Source organism: Nuphar pumila, chromosome 3 (assembly GCF_984573655.1).
Source record: "Nuphar pumila chromosome 3, dmNupPumi1.hap1.1, whole genome shotgun sequence".
In the NCBI taxonomy this organism is placed as follows: Eukaryota; Viridiplantae; Streptophyta; class Magnoliopsida; order Nymphaeales; family Nymphaeaceae; genus Nuphar; species Nuphar pumila.
In genome coordinates, this window is record NC_143251.1 from 126,143,955 (window position 1) to 126,170,148 (window position 26,194).

At 38.2% G+C, this 26,194-nt stretch overlaps 2 protein-coding genes across 3 annotated transcripts in view; both read left to right on the plus strand.

The window, feature by feature from the left end:
- LOC149843664 (glycosyltransferase-like At2g41451) overlaps positions 1 to 8,264 on the plus strand; it is a 33,088-nt gene extending 24,824 nt beyond the window's left edge. Inside the window, exons 7-12 of one of the 2 annotated variants that reach the window (XM_090000004.1) lie at positions 3,648 to 3,835; positions 3,993 to 4,134; positions 6,693 to 6,739; positions 7,120 to 7,207; positions 7,488 to 7,607; positions 7,683 to 8,264. In XM_090000004.1, the coding sequence (XP_089856130.1) occupies positions 3,648 to 3,835; positions 3,993 to 4,134; positions 6,693 to 6,739; positions 7,120 to 7,207; positions 7,488 to 7,607; positions 7,683 to 7,844 (747 nt within the window). In that variant the 3' untranslated portion in view covers positions 7,845 to 8,264. Of the gene's footprint in view, positions 1 to 3,647; positions 3,836 to 3,992; positions 4,135 to 6,692; positions 6,740 to 7,119; positions 7,208 to 7,487 lie in introns of both variants that reach the window. The other variant, XM_090000003.1, reaches the window with a different exon arrangement.
- A 1,025-nt stretch (positions 8,265 to 9,289) lies between these two features.
- LOC149843665 (uncharacterized) lies at positions 9,290 to 23,079 on the plus strand. Its single transcript, XM_090000005.1, has 4 exons — positions 9,290 to 9,540; positions 9,661 to 9,741; positions 9,841 to 9,898; positions 22,785 to 23,079. Exons 1-4 carry the CDS (start codon positions 9,341 to 9,343, stop codon positions 22,830 to 22,832), a joined length of 387 nt encoding a protein of 128 aa, XP_089856131.1. The 5' UTR covers positions 9,290 to 9,340; the 3' UTR covers positions 22,833 to 23,079.
- Positions 23,080 to 26,194: the final 3,115 nt, after the last annotated feature.

The following is a 26,194-nucleotide window of genomic DNA, read 5'->3' on the forward strand; positions in this document are numbered from 1 at the left end:
TGGAAATCCCAAGTTTCTGCCCTTCTAAGAGCATCAAGTTCACTTTGCATGGCTTCTTGCCATTCTATACATTTTTTAGCTTCTTCAAAATTTCTTGGTTCAAAATAAGAGTGAATGGCACTTAGACAAGCCCTATATCGGGGTGAAAAATAATCAAAAGAGACAAAACGAGTTGGAGGTCTTCTATTCCTTTCAGATCTTCTATGGTCAAGAGGGGTGGAAAGCTCACTATATTGATCAATAGCACTTCTAAAGGTGTCTTGGTTTCTACGAGAGTAGGTTATAGGCTCACTTGGAACTCTACTTCCTGGATCATTGAGTGAATTATGTTCACCAATATCTTCATCATTTTTCTCATTATGGTTTACTGATACATCATCATCACTAGATATGTCATCATTACTAGACAATAAGTTGAATAAGGAGTAATCAAAATTTTCTTGTTGAGAAACATTTTTTTCAAAACCACTCTCATTTTCTAAAAAAGTTACATTTCTAGAGACATAGCTTATCATCTCGAAGGTCGTAACAATGAAAACCTTTTTGAGTTTCGGAATAACCAAGAAAAGCACAAGGAATAGCCTTGGGAGAGAGCTTGTCATTCTTATCCGTAAGTATGAAACACTTACATCCAAAGACTCTTAACCTATTATAATCAGGTTCGAGCTTATGTAATACCTCAAAGGGAGATATTTTACCTAATAACCTAGATGGTAAGCGATTTATCAAATAAACAGAAGCAAGAGCTGCTTCAACCCAAAAATTTTTAAGAATATTTTGAGATATAAGGAGAGTCCTAGTGGTCTCGATAATGTGTCTATGTTTTCTTTCAGCCAACCCATTCTGTTGAGGCGTTTTAGGACAGGACCTTTGGTGAACAATACTGTGGTCCTCGAGATATACCTTAAATTGATTGGAGAGATATTCTCCTCCAGAGTCACTTCTAAAAATCTTTATGTTACTGTTGAATTGGTTCTTAATCATTGAATGAAAATTTTTAAAACATGAAAACACTTCATGTTTAAACTTAAGAAAATATATCCACGAATATCTGGAAAAATCATCCACAAATATTACGTAATAGGAAAAGCCTCCTTTTGAAACAACAGGTGCAGGTCCCCAAACATCCGAATGAACAATTTTGAAAGTTTTAGAAGAGAACATAGTTCTTTGCTCAAAAGGTAAACTTCGTATTTTTCCAAGAATACAGTCATTACAAGAAAAAGAACTTTTACATAAGTCTTTTGCAAAATGTAAATATGATAACTTGGTGATATTAGGATGACCAAGTCTTTTGTGCCATACATTTATATCTTTATGTCGGGCAACATTACACAAAACTTTTGGAACTTGAAGCGATTCCATATAATATAAATCTCCTCTTCTAAAGCCTTCCCTAATCAATTTCCCGGACTGGCGATCCTGTATTAAACATTTATCACAAGAGAATTTAATATCGCAGCCATGGTCCGTGAGTTAAGAAACAGAGAGGAGATTTAAGTTTAGTTTAGGTATAAATCTGATTTTTGGAATAAAAAACTCTTGAGTTTCAAAATTACCTATTCATTTAATTTCAAGAGAGGTTCCATCCGTAGTGGAGACAAAAGATGGGGAACCATTTTTTGAGTAATCGAAGAGTGAAAAAATGTTTGGGGACATATGAAAGGATGCACCAGAGTCCAAAAGCCAAGAGATTTTACCTGGAGAAGAAGAAGTGGATATGGCCGCATCGGAAGTAGATCCCTTGAGGAGAGGTTGAAGAGCTTCCACTATTTGATTTATAGAGAGGGTCCCACTTGAAGATGCCTCCTCTTTCTGTGGTACACCAGTGGTAGCCATGGCTAGGAGCTTCTTCCATTTGGGACAAACGGATTTGATATGCTCCGATTCTTTACAAAAATGACAAATAGTTTTGCTATAGTCCCTTTCCCCTCTTTGTCCACCATTTTCTCCTTAATTTTGAAATTTAAAGTGAGGGGGACGATAGGTTCTTACATTGTTTCCGGGTCTTGATACGGCATTAACCTCACTATTTTCTTCAATACTACAAGGAACCGCAAGAACATTTGGTCCTTGTTTACATAAATTCATACGAGTCTCTTCACCACTTAATTTGGTGAGAACATCTTCAAGAGAAGGGGGAGAAAAGGAGGAGAGAAGAGATGACCTTATTTGCTCAAATTCGGGCCTTAGCCCATTCAAAAAGTTGAAGAACCGATCTTCTTCAAGTTGCTTGTGACGGAGCTCAATTACCTCTCCACTCCATTTTGGTTCAAGCATTGCAAGCTCATCCCAAATAGAGGAAAGATCGGCAAAGTATTCCCTAATCGTCATTTCACCTTGAGTAAGGGAGATAGTCTTCTTTTGAAGGCAATACTTATGAGAGATCCCTTGATGTGTACATTTTTTCAAGATAATGCCAAGCTTCCGATGCCTTTTTTAATTTGATAATGTTGGCATTAATCTTGGTTTCCACGGATGAGAAAAACCATGAAAGGATCTTGAAATTCTTCATTTCCCATTCATCGTGCTTCTTAGAGTATTCTTCAAGGGCTTTGGTTCTTTCTTCTCCCTCAAGAATCTTGATTTCGCCTCCATTTACCACGGTAATCTTGGGTTCCGATTCCGGAATTGTGCCAAGTACATATCCCCATAAGCCCTTCCCTTTTATATGAGCCTCCATATTTCCGGCCCAAACATGATAGTTGGACCCATTTAATTTGAAACCAAGAGCAAAATGGGACTCTTTTTCACCCATTAGAGAGTAAAGAGGTTGAGGAAAAAACGTACCAACACAATGTTTCCAACACCAACTTTGCACAAGATTCTTCTAAAATATTTGAGAAGAAAGATCCACCACTTCAAACTTCAAAGATCGGAAGGCACGTTTTTCGAGGCACTCGAAAAAGGAGAATCCCACGATCTTCAATAATCAACCTTGCTCTGATACCATGTAAAATTGTCTATGAAAAGACAATACGCATACAAGCACAAATAATATAGAAAAGATGTGCACGAAGGCACTCTCACAACACTTGAACAAAGTACGCAAAGGCGTAAAAATAATAAACATGCACTATGGCATGTATTTTATAGAAGGAACCAAATGCTTGAGGCTCTCAAGCTTAGGGAAAACAAGAGGGGAACACCCCTATTTATACAAGGAGGAGGTGCAAGGGGGCTCCCAAAGGAGTCGTTGGGGAGCCCCCAACGGTCACATTTGTGACCGTTGCCCCCCCCCCAACGACTCTATTGGGGGACCCCCAATGCACCTTTTTGGAAAAAGGAAAAAGAATAAAAAAAAAGATACAAAAAAGAAAAAAGAAAAAGGATACAACATATTCCAAATGGAATATGCGCAAGAGGTGAAATTACAATTATACCCTTATCGGGTAATCAAAAAAGAAAAATATATAAATATACATATTTATATAAATAGAGATACATATGCATATAAATATTATATGTATATGTATCTCTATGTATATAAGTATATATATTTATATTTACATCAACGAATTTAGGAGATACATTTTAACACTAACAACATAAGATACGTCCTGGATTTGGCTCTAAATTTTGATTGTGCTTCCAACTATTTTTCTCTTATCCTCTTTGAAGCCATTGTGCATTTTTCTTTTCTTTAGGTATCCATGTTCAAGAAGAACTATGATCATCTTATGAAGGAAACATACTTTGGCATGTATAAGGAAGCAACACGGGGTAATCCTAATTATTTTCTGACTTATGGAAATGGAAAATCAGCTGCTCGCATCCAAGACCATTTACGTCCTAATGGGGCACATAGATGGCACAATTATATGAAGACACCAAAGTAAGTCAAATCTTCCTAGTTGATACCATAATTGGATACGGTTTTCCTGTTTTGTTGTTTATTAGTGCCTTGTGAACTTTTGGTTGGTTATTGTCTGTTTGCTTGTGAAAATGAGTATGACATCTTATTAACTGTAGACTGGCATTTCATTTTCTAGTGAGATCAAGCTGGATGAGGCTGCCGTTCTACACTATACTTACACCAAGTTCTCGGACCTGACTTCTAGACGTGACCGTTGTGGTTGCAAGCCTACTAAGGAGGATGTAAAAAGATGTTTCATGTTGGAGTTTGACAGATCTGTAAGTACTCGTCTTCATCTGTTGTGTGTTTGTTTTTTATGAACTGCTTCCTTTTTATGTTTAATTTGGTTATTTAAGAGATCTCTTGCCATGAGACACAAACTAGTCTCACTTCATACTTTTATTGAGATCATTCTGTATTTTGTGTTTGAAGGGTTGATATCTCTATATCTCTACCAAAAGAACGGGTGTGGAAGATGCATTCAAGAAATGTATGCTTCTGATTGTGCTATAGACTGCAATCTGTGGCCCTTGGAATTTGTTTTATTGTCCAGTCATGAATTGTGGCACCTGCTTTGTTTTTTGCTGAGATAAAGATTTGCTAATTGCATTTTGAATCTTTGTGTTTCATATGCTTGAAGCCTTATTGAACTTTGCCAGTAGAAGGTTTCAGGAGGATGGAGTTGGTAGATGTTCTTGCAAATGCCACGTTGATATTCCAATTGAACATCAAACTGAATGCTCTAAAAAGCCATTTATGTATGTTATGCCAAAGCTATGGTACCCGTACACTCCATTTTTTCCTTACCCGTGTTGACACACATATCCCCGTGACAACACGCATCGACTCCTGGACACACCATTTACATACAAGTTTGTATTCAATTTATAATTTATAATTATGTTTTCAGTTTATTACTTCATATTTTCAGTATATAATATATTTTAAATATAACATATATTTAGATTATATTCAGTTTATTTTGTATTTATGTGGTATTTAATATATACATATATATAACTGTGTTCCCGTACCCACATTTTTTGGAATTGCCGTGTCGTACCCTCCGCACCCGCACCCGCACCCATACCCAGGTGACAAAGTGCCAAAGTAGTCTTTGTGAGGTATATGATGGGTTCTTGTTGGGATTTCCTTTTCAATGTCCAGGATGAAAAGTGCATGAATCATTGATAAGTGGGCACTGATGACCTGGATGAATGACTTAGTGTTCTGGTTTTTGCAAGAGCCGTAGATTAGGTCAAGAGAATATGCATTTTGGAATGAAATTGACATCCTCCCAAATGCTAGGAGGAATATGTGGATATATGCTGCTTGTAAATAGCATTTTCCTGGAAAAGGTCCAGTTTATTAGATTAGGTTAGGATTGTGCTATTTAGCATCTAGATCATCCATTAAAGATGAACACTTGAAAATTGGATGCAAGATGAGATGCATACAAAGTTTAGGACATAATGACTTCCATACTCTAATAGAATATGATGTAATATCCAAATATTGGAATAAAACAAACGACTCTTTGTTTTCTTCAACTGGTACCTTACAAGCAGTTGCTAAGTTGTCCTTGGAGGAGGTTTCAGTTCAAGGAAATGCACTTATAGATTATGTTGTGCTTCTGATGATAGTGGGAAGCCCATGGAATTAAACATAAAGATGCTATAGGTGGGCTTGGTTGGTGACAGTGAAATATCTGGATGTGGAGTGAAATCAGCCATTATTACGAACTTGGTTGTGGGTGGAGAGTGTCACCATTATTCCCATCAAACTAAATGACACTAACTATGTAACGTGGTCTTCAATCATGAAGCACCATATTTGGTGCAAGGGCTTGTGGGGATCAATAGATGGATCCGACCCGGAACCTAAACTACTCCTCACCAAAGTAGAGAAAGGGGAGGATGTTGCACTTCAAGATGATGAGAGGATCAATGCCGTAACCCATTATGATTAAAAATGGAAAGGAAAGATAAGATGTAGCTAAGAGCATGGCTTTTACTGTCTGAACGCAAGTTAATAAAACTTGGACAGATGTTGGCCTGAGTTTTTTGGTTTGTGAAATGTAGTCTAGGGTCTGTATTCTAACCAGATCAGATCCAGTGATCGGGCCACACGCAAAAATCGCTGTGTGCAGCGATTGATTTTTTGTAAAACACAACACAAAATTGCTGCACGTGTTAGCGATTTTCTGTGTTTTTTGTGGCCCGAGTACTTTGTAAAGTACTCAGGTCTGATCACCTAACCATGCCTTGTTTCCTAACACCCTCTGGGTGCACATGATTGCTTATCCCCTTGTCAAGATATAAGCTTGGCCTCAGTCCCCCCACACATGCATAATGATGTTTTTGGCATTCACATCATTTTCATATACAATTCTTTGAAACTTTTGCTATAAGAATGTAATAAACAAAACAAGATGGGACATGTTGAAAGAAACAGTCTGTTTCCATTTGAAATCAGTGTCAAATCCAACCAATATAACATTTGATAGTGATATGCTCCAAGCATTGTATGTTAGCCAACATATCATTTGATCCAATGGTGGATGTGACAGTAGCCACGAGGTTGAGCTTCAGGTTTGCATCATTTCATGGAAGTTTTGAATTCTCGAGGCATAATTTGATTGTGGATGGTGAATCATGGTTCTGGTGGTATGTTTTGGAGGAAGTACTGCACAAAAAATTTCATCTATCAAGAGAGCTTTCTTCTTGGTGCAGATCTGATAAATGGATGCTGTTAATTTTTTTTGATAGATTGTTTTTCCCTTGGATATTTTTTTCTTTCTTTGAATTGCTTATTTAACCACCACCTCTCTGTACAGGCTTTCATAATTGCTTCAACTGCAACTGAAGAGGAGATGCTTCACTGGTATTATGTTCTTATCAGAGTGCCTTTTAATTTTGGTGGTGCCAGATATTTACTTTCTTTAATTTAATAGATTTTTACCTGGACCCATGCAAGAATTTGAGTAAGTGGTTTGAAATTCAGATACTCTTACGCCTGTAAAAAGGATTCAACAATCCTTGCCTGAGAGAGAGAGAGATTTTAATTCAGACATGTGGCAATCTACAGAATCTGATTTCAAGAATCTTGATGGAAACTGCTCCTTGATAGAAGCTCATACTCACTACCAGCATGTTTTGTCTGCAATATGTGACACTTTATGCCTGTGCTTTTGTGAAGCAAGATATTGAGATATATACCTGTTAAATTAAAACAAGTACTAATTTGTGTATTTCTTTGTGAAGGTATCGTGAACGTGTGGTCTGGAATGATCAAGCATTGAAAATAAAACTTCTGAGAAAGGGTATTCTGACGCGAATTCATGCTCCCATGGTAAGCTTCATATAATGTCTTCCAACTGTTCTTTTATGGTTCTTTGGGAAACTTTCTTGCCAACTTCTTAGTAACTTCTTCATATCATCGTTTTTAAAAAGTCATTTGGGATTTGTTTGGATTCATCGAGCTGGAACACCTGGCGTTACTGCTGACAATGCCATGGTTTGTTGGTTTGGACAAAGACATTCACATGCATAACCACTTATTTATAGCCTTACATCCCGATTATCAGCATTCACCATTTGTTTGATTGCTTCTTTAATTGTTGATTTTGCAGGTTATAATTCAAGGTTTGAGGGAGTCTGGCATTTACAGCTCGTTACTCGAATCTACCAAAGATTCAATTTCAAAAGCTAAGTTCTTATCATCCATAGGCCACAGCAGAAACATTTCTGAGGTACCAAATGCAAGGGCGAGGTCGAGGACGCTTCCTCTGAAACCAACAAATAGGGGCAGCAGAAACATTTCTGAGGTACCAAATGCAAGGGCGGGGTCGAGGACGCTTCCTCTGAAACCAACAAATAGGGGCAGCTACCAATCTCGGAGAACATTGGCTGCCATTGATGCTTCCCTGAAAGCAGTGCCTCCACTGTCTCCACCAGCTCTGGATCATGATCTTTTCCGGAGAACATGAGAAAACTCAGATATCATGATTGCCTCTTCTGATTTAGTGATTTGTGATGAGAGAGACATAGAGGTAGCATGGGGAGAATTAGGAGAGCGAGCAGTCTGATATGCGATGTGGGTTTCCTCAGCTGTTCAAGCTTTTGGGATCTTCCCGATCATTACCCAAGCGCTGGTGTAAATTTTCTAGTTTCTGTGCTGTTTCAGGGTTGTTGGCCTGTGCTCTCCAAACTCTGATGCATGCTCTCGATTATGAAATTTCTGACTAGGTTATTTGTTGTATAAAATATATTCAGGCAAAAAGGGATGGTGCATCCTTAATAGAAGCTTCAGTTCATTCTTTTGTTTGTTTTTGTTTTTTTCAGTAGATCTGATGTAGTATGATACTGTTTCCGCTGTTTGCCTCACGTATAGAAGGTTCCTTCTTTTGAAACTTTTGCATCATATACACAGTGAGATTATTCCTTATGAAACCTTTGTTTTTTTTATGATTAAATCAGCTCTTGCCAGCTGCTGTTCTTTTTTTTTATTTTGAATCCAATGCCATAGTTTGAACGTCCCATTATGGGCCAAGAGGTGTCATGTTGATTGTGGACCTGAGTCTGTCTTCTGTGTAATGCCGAATTTCCCACCACGGATAGATTCCCATTTGGCTTAAGCCTTGCGGAAAATGATGCACCCCTTAGGTATCGAACTCTGGACTGGCCTACATAGATTTTATGTTGAGATCATCCTGCCATAGACAAACACTACGGAGCTAGCCATTTGTATTCCCTGAAACAGAAGAGCAGTTACTGTCGTATGGTATACTGCACGCCCACTTGATTTAGGTGTGTGTGGGCCCTATTTTCACATATCTCATGTTTTCCATGTGAGATGTGGGGTGGAGATTTAATTTTACTGACGATCTGTTGTATGTAATTGCTCAGCAGGGATTCTGTGTGTGTGTGTGTGTGTGGATAAGATATTTGGACCAACTAGGTTCGTTTACCAGAATTAGAAAGGCCCCTTCAAGATGCAATAGATCATCATGATTCAAGTTTGGTGTGAGTTTTAAATTTTAATGAATCAGGTAAAGTTAAAAAAATATCAACGTACAGATGTCTAAATAGGACAGCTGTGTAAGGAAGTTAGCGATGTATAGAAACTATTGGACCATATCTTACAGTGGTCTGACCGGGTTCAGAGTTAGATTCAAGTCCATTTCCGGTTTTGCAGTCAATCTGGTTCTCATAATAAAACCCAGATCCAGAACTGAATTATGACACTTATATACTGGCTTTTGGTGAAAAGTCCTATTGAAATGGTAACGGTCGGATTTGACCCGATTCGATTAGATCTGATTGCTCATATTTACACACATCCGGATCCAACAGACCCTACCCTATATATTTCCAATTCCAAGTTCGGATATATGAAGATATAGCTCGGATCCTGTTCGAACACCTCACGGAACTCCGAACCATTTTCTTCACTGTGGAGAGAGAGAGAGAGAGTGAGAGAGGGATGGCGTGGAACGCCGCCGCTAAAGCGGCAGCAAAGGTAACGGCGGGTGGTGGGTATCCGTGGAGAGAGAAGCTAGCGAAGTACAAGGACGAGCTAGCGAAGGGGGTGTGGGGCTATTGGGATCTTGGCGCTTGGAAGCCTCTCGCCATTAGCGGCCGTCGCAGAGCTCGTCTCCGCAAAGAGGTCTTGCTTGCAGGAGAGTATGTCTCTGCTTCTCTCTCTCTCTCTCATGGCTATCATGGTTGTCTTGTTGTTGGCAATGTTTGCTTATGATGGGGGTCGTGATTGGTTTGTTGTTGGTCTTGTGGAATTGATGCAAGGGTTTGGCCGTACGACCCACCAAGGAAAGAAATGAGGAACAAGAGGAAGGGCCACAAATGTGATAGAGTGGCGGCAGAGAAGTTAGTTTCTTGTTTGTTTTTTTGGGTGTTATTCACCTAATTTCGTTGATTCTTATAGTTTTCTGAGGGGATTTTTTGGTTGATTCTGCGTCTGTTTAGGAGGGCAAATACTGCTGAGTTAATGAGGAAGATGCCCGAAATGCTGCTTGACTACAAGGTACGTTTTTTTTATTGCTAGTTTCTCTTTCTTTCTTTTTCTCTTTTCAGAATCACAAACGAACACAATCATGTAGTGGGTATGTGTTTTTTGGAATACTCCATTATTCATAGTGAGAAAATGGAAGCCTTTGATGCGCTTCTTATTATAATATGATAAGTTAAAATCGGTTAAGATGATTAGCATTTAATTCGTCGACAAATTATCTGTTTTTAGTGATTAACAGTTCTGTAGGTGTAGGATCCTGCATCTTGTGATTATTAGCTGGCATGGAATTGATGGTTAACCAGCTAGAATTGTCTATATTTTGGGGATGGCAAAGAGTTGCATGCCGAACCGGGCAGGAAAATTTTTCTCCATCTGAAGGACTGTTGGTCCTTGAACCAATGAAAAGTAGGTTGAACGAGGGAATTTGAGTTCTGGATCCTGAACTTACCAATGGAAAAAAAGAGAGGCAAAAGATCATCAACTTGAGAATAGAAGTCCTTCATCAATTCATGTCTCCTTTTGTGCACTAGTAACATGTAGTGGCTATAGTAGACATTAGAACATCATGCACTCGCTGTACTTTGTGTTCTATAGTAGCTGGATCATCTAAAATGAAGAGGATGAACTATAAACTCTTATGCTTATTGTGTATTTTTTTAAACAGTTTACTTCTGTGAAAGGACAACCATTGCTTATGATATGAAAAAAGAGAACAAAGTGAAGGTAGACATGATAGCTACCACCATCCTTGAAACAGTATAGCATTACTTGCTTAACCCTGTGATAGCATAGAAAAAATCATGACCTTTTCAAAACCTTCACCCAATGCAGTTCCTCACTAGGATAAAGCAATTTGGGTATACTCAACTAAACCTTTTCAATATCCAAATCTATAGTGACAAGGTCAATGGGCTGAAGTAGGTTTGACTATTCTACCATTTTAGTTTGATCCAACCTCCATGATGTATCATGAACAACCCCTCTGAATTGATACCAGCTTCTTGCAGATCTAATATAACTCTAAATGTCCAACAGCTTAGGGCTTATGCCAATAAGCATCCAAACGGAGAAAAAGTACTTGAATCAGATGCACCAGCTTACTCCAGATCACCTTTTTAATTTTTTTATATATGGTGTAAACTACATCATATTGATATGTATACGGGCATAGACCAGCATCAATACACTTGGTACAACATGGAAGCTTTGTAAAATTATGACACAAGAATGCTACCTTGCACACACGCACACACATACACATATACATATATCACAGTCACAGATATTGGCATGATAATATAATTGTAAATTCATAAAACAAATATTAAAGGAAAAATCTAGAGATATTTTGAAAATATCATAAATTTATATATATTGCAATATTATCGCGATAATATTATGATATTATCAGTTACTTTTAGTTATTTACTTATTTTATACTACCTTGCGCACATGCACACACACACATACATATATCCTAAGTCACACGAACTCGGCTAAAAGGTCGACGCACCCGCGTCGACATGCCCCGACACAGGTGCAGCTTCGAACATGGGGCGGACACGGTCAATTAAGTGTCAGACTCGGTCAACGCATTGGGGCAGAGTCTGTCCACATTTTGGACTCGGTCAACTTTGACTGAGTCTATTTTTGTCCATTATTAAAATTAATTTGGACTCGCCCGACCCGGATCCAAGATGGTATCGGGGTCGGATCTCCGTGTCCCTGTGTCCAAATTTTTTGAAATTGCTCCGCACCCATGTTGCACCCGTACCCGTACCCACACCCATGTGACATAGCATATATCACAGTCACATATATTGGTGTGATAATATAGCTGTGTATTCATAAAACAAATATTAAAGGAAAAATCTAGAAATATTTTGAAAATATCAGACATTTATATATATTGCAATATAATTGCGATAATATATGATATTATCAATTACTTTAGTTATTTACTTATTTTATATTTTTCTTATTTCTTGCATATTTTTTACTTATTTATTTTATTATATGTGTATTTTATGATCTAAAGTTGTTATTTTCTTTTTATTTCTGCCATTTTTATATTTTTAATATTTTTAAGTGCCTGTTTTTTCGAGGTCTATCAACTAAACCTATATTATCGTGAGAAATTGCCTTGCCGAGATATAGCTAAGGCTGATATTTGTTTGACTATATATATATATATATATACACCCTCTCAGAACCCATGTCTTACCCTGTACGTATATGACATAGTTAAAAAGGCATGTGATTGTGGTGACTTATTGCTATAAGATTGCCATATTAAGAAAATTACTGTTTACATAATCCTTTTGTTATTGCTAAGCTTTTCTTTTACCTAAATCAACAACTATATTTGCAGCAGCTGTTGTAATTAGGACCAAGTCTGATGACACACCTGGGAAGTGGGTCATTTTTCTAATAAATGAAATTGTGGTTCAGCAGTGTGGAAAAACAGTCTTCAGTGGTACTTCATTGTTGGATATTAAACTAGGAAATGGTGGTAGATTGCAATTTTGGAATTATAAGTAATGTAGCACACAAACACTGGCTGAGCTATACCAGAATCTGTTTTGTATTACCAAAATTGGGCTGTTCTTGTTTGAGATTGCTGAAAACAAATGAAGGTTGGTTTATTCAATTTAGAAGGGACTTCAAGTATAGGAAATTTGATGGTTGGTTGAATATGATAAATATGTTGACTGCATGGAAATCTAGGACAATGAAGACTTGCTTACATTGAGGTGCAACAAGACTTGCAGTTTCGAACTTCATCCTTTTACTGATCTTTGTCCAGCCAGGTGTGGAACCTTTCCCTAAGAATACCATTTGAAGTTTCGGACCTTCGCTTAGGGCTAAGATTTTTGCATGGATGGCATTCTGGGATGTGATCAATGCACAGAGTTATTTGAAGAAGCAAATCTGGCACCTAGCAAGTTTCTGCTACCTATGCCAAGTAGAGGAGGAAACTGGCTATCATATGTTGGAGTGTGATCCATTTTTCTAAAAGATAATTCAACACATCTTGACCTGATATATCATTGGAATTGCCATCACCTGGGTGTATCAGAAACTTATTGCTTGGACCGCTACCATATGGAAGAGTATGATATGGAAGTTCATTTAAAAGTGGTGGCTCATTTTGTCAGGGAGGAATGAAACATTATTCAAGGGGAATTCTAATATGATTAACTCCACATATTATTATCCAAAGGGTATGTGCTTTGAGAAAATGGCCAAATGGTTATCTCTCCTGGATAGGACCATCAAGAATTGTAAATGATCTTCAATGTTACTACACTTGTTTAATGTGAAAATGCTGGTTACTCCTTGTCACTGATTAAAAAAAATTTGAACAGTGGAATGAAACAGAAAGTTGGACATAGCTGAATATCCAATGTTGAGTCATCTGCATCAAAAGACATAACTTGGTTGAAGTATTGTACATCTTGCACATAGTGTGTGCCTGAGCGTTTGCTCTAAAGGTGCAATCAAGAAAGTGAAGTGATGAACTAGGAATTTTTTTATCAACAACAACAAACAACAACAACTATGCCTTCATCCCAAAATAATTGGGGTCGGCGATATGAGCCAAAAAAGAAAATCATTTTGGGTCTTCCACATGAATCCTTCTCCTCCAATCATTTCTATCCAATGCCATGTCCTCGGTGAGGTTCAAAGCATTCATATCCTTTCCTATCACCTCCATCCATGTCTTCCTAGGCCTACCCCGACCTCTTTTAACTAATATATTTCCCCATTTCTCCATCCTTCTAACTGGAGCATCATTAGGCCTTCGCCGAATATGTCCAAACCACCGTAAACGATTCTCTCTCATCTTATTTTCAATGGGTGCAACGCCTACCTTCTTACGTATCTCCTCGTTTTGAATCTTATCTTTTATTGTATTTCCACACATCCATCTCAGCATACGCATCTCAGCTACATTCATTTTTTGAATATGATGTCTCTTGGCAGCCCAACATTCCTTACCATATAGTAAAGCAGGCCTAATAGTCGTCCTATAAAACTTTCCTTTCAACCGCAATGGCATTCTACGATCGCACAACACTCCAGTTGCACTTTTCCATTTCATCCACCCAACCTTTATCCTATGATTTACATCTCCATCAATTTCTCCATACTTTTGAATGATAGATCCCAAATATTTGAAACAATCATCCACCGGTATTTCTTGCTCACCAAGCTTCACTACACTCCCATCACTACTTTGTTGCTTACTAAACCGACATTCCATGTATTCTGTCTTACTCTTACTCAGCTTAAAACCTCTTGCTTACAATGTCTGTCTCCATAATTCTAACTTAGCATTAATCCCAGCTCTAGACTCATCAATCAAAACAATATCATCAGCAAACAACATACACCACGGCACATTTTCTTGAATTGATCTCGTAAGCTCATCCATCACTATAGCAAATAGGAAAGGGCTTAAAGCAGATCCTTGATGTAACCCAACCGTTATAGGAAAATTGGTTGTTACCCCTCCACAAGTGCGGACATTGGTTACCACTCCTTCATACATATCTTTAATTATACTAATGTACTTAAGAGAAACACCTTTCTTCATCATTGTCCACCAGAGAACGTCCCTAGGTACTCTATCGTATGCCTTCTCCAAATCAATAAAAACCATATGCAAATCTTTGTTCCTCTCTCTATTTCTCTCAATAAGTTGTCTAAGAAGATGTATAGCTTCCATAGTTGATCTTCCAGGTATAAAACCAAATTGATTCTCCGATATCATGACAACCTTCCTCAACCTAGACTCAATCACCCTCTCCCAAAGTTTCATAGTATGACTCATGAGTTTTATACCACGATAGTTTGTGCAATCTTGTATATCACCTTTATTCTTATATAGAGGCACCAAAGTACTCTTCCTCCACTCATTAGGCATCTTATTTGTCCGCCAAATCTTGTTAAAAAGATTTGTCAACCATTCTAAACCTTTCTCTCCCAAGCATTTTCAAGCCTCGATAGGTATACCATCTGGGCCAACTGCCCTTCTTGATTTCATTTTCTTCAAAGCCTCCGCAATTTCTTTCTTTTGAATCTTGCGCATGAAGTCACGATTCATCTCATGAAAAGGAATGGACAAGTACAGGCATGCCAAAAAAAAGATACTTGAGGAACTAAAGCTCTGTTTGGAAACTAGTAGCTGGGATGAGAGTTAATGCTATTGGTAAATACTTGGTCAAACTACCTTTGGTGGTGGATGTTTGGAAACTGGTAGCTGAGATGGGTGTATGCATTTGGGATGGGAAGTGAGGTCCCCTCTCCTTTGTATCTACACTAGAGGATGAAATTGATAGCTACCACCTCCTAGATGTGGTGGCTGCCAAATCCTGGATTTGGCAACTACTACTTCAAATGCATGATTTCCATCTAACTACCAGTTTGCAAACAGAGCCTAAGTGGAAGCCTCAAGAATGAACCATGTTGATCATATGACCGTTGGAGAAGTCATACATACTACTTTGGGGGCATGGAGGTGTTGGTCTATATCGTACCCAAGCGTAGTTCCACCCTAAATACTGTTAAATTATGTAATCAAACTTGTAATTTCGTATATATATTTTATATATATAAGGTAATACATATACATATATATAATATATGTATATGTATTTACCAATTATATATATAAAATATATATAGTCATAGTAAGGGTAGTTTAGGAATTTTACACATTCTTTTTCAAGAATATGTTTTTTTTGTATTTTCTTTTTTCTTTTTCTTTTTGTATTTTTGCTTTTTGCATTTAATGCATTGTACATGCATTGGGAGGGGCCCAACCCACTAGTCGTTGGACCCCTCCAACGGTCACATTTGTGACCGTTGGAGGGGCTCCAACGGTCACATTTGTGACCGTTGGAGGGGCTCCAACGACTATGTGGAGCCCCTCCCAAGGCCTCCTCCAAGCCCTATTTATATGGGCAGCTCCTCTTGTATTTCTTCAAGGGGATTTGGGATTATAGCCCAACCTCTTTAGTGTTTATGAAACTTATGGGTGCAAGTGCACATTTGTGATTCGGTGTGTTGTGTTTGTTGTGCACAAGTGTTCTTGGGTGTGTATGCTCACACATTTATTCTTAAGGTTGTTGTGTTATCGACTAAAGTATCTTGTTGAAGATACTTTTACATGGTATCAGAGCCTCGTTGAAGAAGAAGAATTGTGACTCGCCTTCTTTTGCATTCCTCGGGAAGCGTGCCTTCAAGTTTTTTGAAATCAAAGAGGATCATCTTCTTCGAGCAATATTTTAGGAGCTTCTTTTGTCAAGAAAGTTGCAAAAAGTAATTAAGGTACATACTATCTCTTGCTTTCTTTCCTCTCTAATGGGCGAAAAAGACTCCCATTTCTCTCTTGGGTTTAAGCTTAATGGCTCAAACTATCATGTTTGGGCCGGTAATATGGAAGCCCATATTAAAGGAAAGGGGCTTTGGGGTTACGTTTATGGATCCATACCGGAACCGGAACCCAAAATTACCATTGTTGAAGGAGGTGATATTAAGATTCTTGAAGGGGATGAAAGACAAAAGGCCCTTGAAGAGTATTCTAAGAAACATGATGATTGGGAAATGAAGAACTTCAAGATATTATCTTAGATTTTCTCATCCGTTGAGACCAAGATAAATGCCAACATCATCAAATTTAAAAGGGCTTCCGAAGCTTGGGTATATCTTGAGAAAATGTACACCTCAAGAGATCTATCCCACAAGTACTTTCTTCAAAAGAGGGCTTTGACTCTCCAACAAAATGACATGACCATTCAGGAGTACTTTGCCGAATTATCCTCTATTTGGGACGTGCTCGCAATCCTTGAACCTAAATGGAGTGGTGAGGCTATCGAGTTAAGGCACAAACAACTTGAAGAAGACCGGTTCTTCAATTTTTTAAATGGCCTTAGACCCGAATTTGAACAAGTTCGGTCCTCTCTTCTCTCCGCCTTCACATCCCCCTCACTCGAAGATGTTATCACCAAGCTAAGTGGTGAAGAAACCCGTGTGGGGATTGGCAAAAATAACCCTAGCATTCTTGTTACTTCTTCTACTCAAGAAGATAGTGAAATGGCTAATGCCGTGTCAAGACCGGGAAATAACATGAGGACCTATAGACCTCCTCATTTCAAGAATCAAGGTCAAGGAAGAAATGATCGGTATGGCAAAAGAGACTATAGCAAAGTAACTTGCTATCATTGTAAAGAACCCAGACATATCAAACCCTTGTGTCCTAAATGGAAGAAATTGATTGCAACGGCTATGACATCTCAAGTTGAAGAAAGACCCCCTTTATCAAGTGAGTCTCTTTCTCTTCAACAAATCGTGGAAGCCCTACAACCTCTTCTCAAGGGAGGTACTTCCGGAGCCGCTATGTCATCCTCTTCCCCCAGTAAGACATCCTGGCTTTTAGATTCCGGGGCATCCTTTCACATGACCCCTAGTTATTGCACTCTTTCAATTTTTTCTAAAAGTGCTTTTCCATCCTTTGTATCAACCGCGGACGGTACATCTCTTGAGATTAAAGTAATAGGTAATTTTGAAAAACAAGACTTCTTTGTTCCAAAAATTCGTTTTATCCCAAACCTTAACCTAAATCTTCTTTTCGTTTCCCAACTCTCGGACCATGGTTGCGATATAAAATTTTCTTCTAATAAATGTTGGATACAGGATCGCCAGTCCGGGAGATTGATTGGGGAAGGCTCTAGAAGAGGAGACCTCTACTACGTAGATTTTCTTCAAGTTCCCAAGAGTCAATTTTGCAACGTCGTCCAAAACAAAGACATTCATGTATGGCATAAGAGATTGGGTCATCCCAATATTGTTAAAATCTCGTACTTGCCTTTTGTTAAACATCTTTGTAAAAGTGACTTTTTGTGTAATGAATGCATTCTTGGGAAAATGAAATGTTTGCCCTTTCCTCAAAGATCCATGTTTACGACAAAACCATTTGAAATTGTCCATTCCGATGTATGGGGACCGGCTCCGGTAATGTCTAAAGGAGGTTTTTCATATTATGTAATCTTTGTGGATGACTATACTAGGTTTTGTTGGATCTATTTCCTTAAACATAAACATGAAGTTTTTTCAACCTTTAAAAATTTTCACATGATGATTTCAAATCAATTCAATGGATGTTTAAAATTTTTTAGGTCTGACTCTGGAGGAGAATACCTCTCAAATGAATTTAAGGGTTATCTTGAAAATTTTGGAATTCTTCACCAAAAATCATGTCCAAAAACCCCTCAACAAAATGGGTTAGCCGAACGAAAACACAGGCACATCATTGAAACAACTAGGACTTTGCTCATTTCTCAAAACATTCCAAAAAATCTTTGGGCTGAGGCAGCTCTTACCTCTGTCTATCTCATAAACCGACTTCCATCGAAAAATTTAAACAATATTTCTCCCTTTGAAAAACTGTATGATAAGGAACCTGATTATAGCAGGTTAAGGGTCTTTGGGTGTAAGTGTTTTGTTCTTACTGATAAGAATGACAAACTTTCTCCAAAGGCCATTCCTTGTGCCTTTCTTGGCTATTCTGAAACCCAAAAGGGGTTTCGTTGTTATGATATCAAAAGTGATAAGTTGTATGTTTCCAGGAACGTGAGTTTTTTGGAAAATGTTAGTGGATTTGAAAGTTGTGACCCCCATAATGAAAATATGGATTACTCTTTTTTATTTGATTTACTGAATAAGGACGATGATACTAGTGATAATGAGTCCGATCAAGGTAACCCAAATGAACTTGAAACCGAGGAAAACATCTCCTTGTCTCCTTCGTCACATCAACCTATTGAATTACCTAGAGACCCTATCACCTACTCTCATAGAGATCAAAACAATTTTAGGAGTGCTCTTGACAGATATAATGATGCCAGTTCCAGTGCCTCTCAGAATGAAGTGATCCCTCGTAGAACTGAGAGAAGTAGAAGGCCTCCTTCTAGGTTCATTTCCTATGACTCTTTCTCACCAAGATATAGAGCCTGCCTCAGTGCCATCCACTCTTATATAGAACCTAGAAATTTTGAAGAAGCACATAAATACCCTGAATGGATTAATGCCATGGACAATGAACTTGAGGCTCTGAGAAGAGCCAAAACCTGGGAATTCCAAAATCTTCCTAAAGGCAAGAAAACAATAGGGTGCAGATGGGTTTTTAAAGTAAAAACTAAAAGTGATGGATCCCTTGAAAGGTATAAAGCTCGCTTGGTTGCAAAAGGATATAGTCAAGAATATGGTATTGACTATGAAGAAACTTTTGCTCCTGTAGCTCGTATGGTCACTGTTCGATGTCTTATAACCGTTGCCTCTATCAATAAATGGAACATCTATCAAATGGATGTGAAAAATGCCTTTTTAAATGGCGATTTAAGCGAAGAAGTCTACATGGATGCTCCTCCTGGAATGGAGACTCCTAAGGGAAAGGTGCTTCATCTTCAGAAAACACTCTATGGCCTAAAACAAGCTCCCAAGGCTTGGTATGATAGATTTAACTCTGTTATGATTGAGAATGGTTTTTCCTCTTGTTTTACTGACACTGCTCTATTTGTTAGAAAATCCAATGCAGGGATTGTTATTTTACTTCTGTATGTTGATGACATGCTCATCACTGGGAGTGATTCTAACGGGGTTAAAAGTATAAAATCTATCTTAAAAGATAAATTTGAAATGTCTGACTTGGGTTTTTTAACTTATTTTTTGGGAATTGAAGTGGCATACTCTCTTCGAGGATATTTCTTATCTCAAACTAAGCTTGCTTCTGAGATCATTGACAGGTCAGGTATTACAGATGAGAAGCTGTGTGAAACTCCTGCGGTAGTAGGAGCAAAGATGAAAATTGATGATGGAGTTCCCCTATTGGATCCTACACCTTACAGACAGCTTGTAGGGTCCCTGATGTATCTGAGTATTATCAGACCAGATATATCCCATGCAGTCCATACTGCAAGTCAATTTCAGCATGCGCCTACATCCGTTCACATGAGTGCCATCTTACGGGTCGTAAGATACATAAAGGGTACTCTAAATAAGGGAGTTTTTCTGTCCTCTTCCTCTGATTTAAAATTGATTGCTTATACTGACTCAGATTGGGGAGGTGACCCAAATAACCGTCACTCCACCACTGGTTTTTGTGTGTTCTTAGGAGACTCACTAATTTCGTGGAGATGCAAGAAGCAACAAAAGGTGTCGCTCTCCTCAACTGAAGCTGAATATCGTGCCATGGCCACTACTACCATGGAGATTGTTTGGATTCACCAACTGCTAGAAGACATGGGGATCAAAATTGAAGGACCCACCAAGCTATGCTGCGACAACAAAAGTGCAATCTACATTGCAAAGAACCACACCTTTCATGAGCGGACAAAACACATCGAAATGGACTGTCACTATGTTCGTGAAGCATATCTCCGAGGAGTTATCGACCTTCCTTATGTCACGTCCGAATATCAGTTGGCCGATTTCTTTACTAAAGCCCTGTGCGCTCCGCGGTTCAACTTCCTTCTTGGCAAACTATCGGTCATCTTGCCCTAAGTTTGAGGGGGGGTGTTAAATTATGTAATCAAACTTGTAATTTCGTATATATATTTTATATATATAAGGTAATACATATACATATATATAATATATGTATATGTATTTACCAATTATATATATAAAATATATATAGTCATAGTAAGGGTAGTTTAGGAATTTTACACATTCTTTTTCAAGAATATGTTTTTTTTGTATTTTCTTTTTTCTTTTTCTTTTTGTATTTTTGCTTTTTGCATTTAATGCATTGTACATGCATTGGGAGGGGCCCAACCCACTAGTCGTTGGACCCCTCCAACGGTCACATTTGTGACCGTTGGAGGGGCTCCAACGACTATGTGGAGCCCCTCCCAAGGCCTCCTCCAAGCCCTATTTATATGGGCAGCTCCTCTTGTATTTCTTCAAGGGGATTTGGGATTATAGCCCAACCTCTTTAGTGTTTATGAAACTTATGGGTGCAAGTGCACATTTGTGATTCGGTGTGTTGTGTTTGTTGTGCACAAGTGTTCTTGGGTGTGTATGTTCACACATTTATTCTTAAGGTTGTTGTGTTATCGACTAAAGTATCTTGTTGAAGATACTTTTACAAATACAACTAATTAAACATGAACACATTGCATCAAACCGCAACAACTTTATGCATCCAGTACCCAAATCTTGGGCATGTGCTGAATTTGACACCTAAACTCCAGAACTTATTTATGTCAAAAATGGAATTTGCAGATACAAGACAGTACAAAATGCTGCCAATTAAAGTATAAAAATACTAGAAATGTGAATGATGGAAAATTGTTCTTTTATGGACTTAACACCCCAACCCCAATTCCCTCTCCTCAACACTTCCCAAAAAAAAGAAAAGACAAAAAATTGGCAATTTCAGGCAAGAATATATGAACGTATTAGATATTTTGGCAATTAACTGAGTACTGATACTTAACATATGCAAAAGATGATATAAGAGTAACCAAGAAGGGATCTGAATTTGAGATAAATCTTATAGAAATGAAGATGGTATCTTCTTATGATTGTCTCCTGTCAATAGTCAACCTAAACCATTTTATCAGCAGAACTTTGTCTTCATAAGAATCTGTTGTCCATTCATGCTAAGCAGATAGCCTAGAGAGGGAGGAGCTACACTGATGACACCACAGATTGATGAAGAGGACAATGGTGGTCCTTGTGATGAGCACTTTGGAGGGAAAGCTGACTTTCTGGTAATGGGCTTCATGGTGGAGAGTGAGATGGCTACTTGCTATTTTTTCAAGTCAAGTTGTTACTCACAAAATGAATCCTCATAAAACAGTTTTCTCTGGGTGGAAAAAAGGGAGGAGCTTGTTAGAATTAGGGTTTCTGAATTTCCTGCAAAGAGAAAAAGAAGACAGCAGCGTGTAGGGGCTGAATATGCATGATTTCCAATGTGGGAAATCGTGCCTCTTACTGTTCTTGTTATATTGACAGCTCTATATTAAGTTACATACCAGAAATGCCCTTGTTTATATATAATGCAAAAGAATACTAATGAGGGGCATTTAAGACAGAAAAATATAAAACAACATTGCTGACATGGATCCTGGTTCCTGACCCAGATCCGACCCCATGCTAATAGAGCTTTCATTGCTATGCGTAGTTCTAAGACTTCAGAAATGGTTTGAAATTTTCTAAACAAAAGATTCTTTTTCATCAGCATACATGGAAAACTGTCTTGCATGATGGCATATTCCACATAAACATTGGTTTTGAGGTTGCTAACCTTCCTATCATGTCTTCACGTTTTTAGTGGCTGTTCAATCATATGGTGTGCTTATACCCATGTGGCCAAGCCTTCACCCGCATAGTTGCTAGTGAAATAATGTTTTCTAGGACAATTGAGCAACCATTTTAGCTCTGGGGATCAACTGATTTAGCTTCCTACCGCAGATTCTCAAACTTCCTGATGTGATCCCTTTACCTGATGCTTCTATGGTGGAACCCTAGTATGATATGCAGGAACGGAGTGGATGACAGACTCTTAGGTTAGGGGAGCTCTTGGATGAGCAATGGCCAGGAAAATGATTGTTTCAACTCCAATGGATGCCACAGGAGCCTGATTGCCGGTAGTATTAGTGTTAGCTCTACTTCTCATTGAGAATGGGGTGATCGGGAGTTGGTTGATGTATGTGATGCAGTTTTTTCACCTTTTCAGTGTTCCTAATATCATTTCCCTTGCTGAACTAGATAATAATGATATGAAATAGTGTTTCTATCCGCTTATCATTATATGATTTTTTAACTTTGAATTAACCTATCTTGTGCTCTGGAGGATATTGACATGATTTTACTTGGGTATGTGCAGAAACGTAGATGGGAAAAGAAAATGAAAAAGGAAGATACAGAGAACTAGTGCGGTTCCATGGAGGTTTTTCCTTGACCTAGCTACCTGCAAAAGTATCTCCTTGCTTCTTCGTTTATGTTTCTTCTGTGAAACTTCGTGGCATATCCATAGGCCTTTCATTAAAGTTTCCTGTACTTTGGTTGTGTTTGAGATATAAGAATTATCAAGTTGGATAGACTTTGGGAACTCTAAATAAAGATGTAAAATGACAGATTACTTTCTGATGCTTCTAGTTTCTAAATGAGTACTTTTTGCATATTGATGTATAGGAATTAAGCCCCTATCATCCGATTATTCTCATGATCGGCAAGTTGCTGGCATCATAGTGATCCATTATACTTTTGCATTGCATTTTAGAATGGAAATTCTGCCACATTGATACCGTACTCTACTTATTAGCCATTCATTTTTCCTTCAGATTTATTCCTGTCTTTTTTTTTTTAATTCAATCGTTTGATTGCAACTAGACCAACTGACAGGTGGATAAAGGGATATGCAAATCTTTTCCCCCTCTTGAAAAGGCAAACATGATGAGGACAAGATTCATTTCCTCTACAAGGAATGGAAGCCTGGACGAATTGGGGGACAAAAAGGTGCCCGACGCAATTTGTCCGGAATGAAAACAGACCCAGGGGTCTGACTAGGTTTCGGGACAAACGGCCCCAGCGGGGTCATTTTGTCTTGCACCCGCAGCCGTTGCAAATGCAGGATATCCCGCCGGAGGGACAAAGTGGTCCTTGGGTGGGATTTGTCTCCCATTTCAAACACGACAGGTACCTCAAGTAGGAGTGTCAACAGGTCGGGTTTGGTTCGGTCCTAGGTGGAACCAGACTTGAATCAGATTTTTGGGTGGTATCTGGTACGGACCCGGGTCTACTACAAGAGAAACCATACCGGGTAAAATAATATTTTTATCATTTTTACATTGAAAAATTATGGGTTTTAATCAGAGCTCGGGACAGGCCTGGGTCTGATATAAAATTTTACAAACTATACCCGGTCTGGGTAAACCCGACCCGTTGACACCCCTAACCTCAAGGCTCAACCTCGTTTGTTGTGGCTCAATTTTTTTGACTGGTTATGCACCAAGGGCTGCTTATTTGAAAATATTATTTTGGTATGTTTCTATTCTGATATTTAATGATTTTTTCTATAAAAAAAAGAAAATATTATTTTGGTTTTTCGAATATGGGGTTTGGCAGACCCCTACCAGAACAGGTTACATTAGTAGTGGTAACAATTAATCATGGTTTGGAAACAACTCAAATGGTTCGTCCTTCCAAACCCTCTCTAGTCCTGCTATAAGTGGGATGGAAAACTAATTCACTGTTTTGCAAACAAAAGAAATCTTTTCAAATCTCTATGATTTAGTTGAGGGCTTGGAGGCTTTGCAAAATGGGAAGGTTCTGCCTTGAGGAAGTGAGTCATATGAAAAACTTTTTCAATGCAAAACTTTCACATCTGAATCATTTTTTAAACATGCCCCCTATCTGTAACAACTTTCTGCTTTGGTTCTGAATCACAGGAGAGAGAGAGAGAGAGAGAGAGAGAGAGAGAGAGAGAGAGAGAGAGAGAGAGAGAGAGAGAGAGAGAGAGAGAGATTCTGAAACAAATGCTTAGAAACCAGTTGCCATATATTGGGGTGCATTTGGATTCCGGTGAATTCTCAAGAAAGAGAATTCACATTCCTAATGCGCCTCAGCCACGTCAGATTCTCATGTTTGTTTGTGGTTTAAGTTTTCGGAAAAGGAATTCTCTCTCTCTCTCTCTCTCTCTCTCTACGGGTTCTGCAACCTTGTTACTTGTAGCATGCGTGCACAAGTAAATTTGCAAGAAGACACGAGTTGTGTGTAGTAATATAGGGAATGCTGAAAATTATGATGGAAATGTTGTTTGGACCCGAATCTGGATCCAAGTTTGAATGAAAATAAACATGCCGTTTTGTGGGTTATAACTGATCTGACTAACGATCCATTTGAGTCAATAACAAGAGACTGAAACCAATCAAACAATATGCAAATCCTCTCCAGACCTAAATCTAGATCGGAATCCAGATCTGAATTCAAGCTAATATAAACACTCTGAACCATGTGCTATTAAATTTGGATCCATAATACTCAAATCCAATTATAGATCTGTGTCTGGGTCATAAAATGCAACTTCTTGGATTTACTATATATTTGTTAAGACATAGTATTCAGATTTAAAAGGAAAAAAATGCCAATAATGTTCGACCAAAATTCAGATCCAACTCTCTATCTAAATTCTAACCTGTATATACACTCCGTATCATGTCTCATTAGATTTGGGTCCACTGTATTTTGATTCGATTAAAGATCCGCAGAAGATATTCATGTAGAATTCTCAAATGTTATACAAATAAAAGAACAAGAACTCTCACCCAAATTCTAGCCAAATAATAACATGAGAGTTTTCAAGGGAAATCATTGAACACAGTTGAGTTATCTAAACAAGTGTAAGGAACCCATTTTTTTCCATTACTGCAATATGCTGGAGGCTGCTCCCCTTGAAGCTTGATCCGTGTAATCACCACAACTTACAGCAAGGAACTCGACTTTCCTTCCTCTATCTATGTCTTGCTGGACAAAAATCAGTAAAAGGATGAAGTTCCAACGTACCCAAACGCACCCTTAGATTTTTGGGGGTGGTTTCATGGTTGAGCCAACGTTAAATTACCTGCCAAAAATAAACACCATTGCATCAATTACACTATAAACAGTTGGAAGAAAATAATAATAATTATTTATTTAATGATATGAATTTAATTGCATGCATTGCAAATTTGTGATATTATATTTCTAAATTGTAGTGATGTTTGTTAAAAAATAGTGCCATTTTTTTTATCTATCATATCAACCTGTTTTTTTCTAATCATTTGAAAATGATGAGCGTCTACCCACACTAGTACAAGCAACAGCCTGTTTTAAGTAAAACCCCTGTGATTTCCCAAAAGCCAAACAGAGACTTTCTGTTAACAGTGTATTTTGTGTAAAGGTTGTAAGGGACACCCGCCCAAACAACAACAACAAGAACAACAAACCACCTCTCTACTCTGAATGTATTTGGGTACATCGATATCCAGCCCAAAGGCCATACTGTCTAGTAAAAAGATCAGGTGCAATATGATTGCACAAAAATTTGTGCATTAAGCACCTAATCACCCTCCATCTTGAGGATAAAGCCTGTCAGGTGTGGGTCCCAAGACGTGATGGAACTTTGGACCAAATGGATCCAGTCTGATTGGATATCCAATCCAAAACCATACTGTTTTACAATCCCAGGCATCTATGGCGGTGAGTACGCTTGGAAAGGGAATATCAAAAAGGTTCCCTCCTTTGATTCTCTAGCCA

Coding starts and splice junctions, on each gene's coding strand:
- LOC149843665 (XM_090000005.1), top strand. CDS start 9,341: ATGGCGTGGAACGCCGCCGCTAAAGCGGCAGCAAAGGTAACGGCGGGT. Junction 9,541..9,660: donor GAGGTCTTGCTTGCAGGAGA/GTATGTCTCTGC, acceptor AATTGATGCAAG/GGTTTGGCCGTACGACCCAC. Junction 9,742..9,840: donor GATAGAGTGGCGGCAGAGAA/GTTAGTTTCTTG, acceptor GCGTCTGTTTAG/GAGGGCAAATACTGCTGAGT.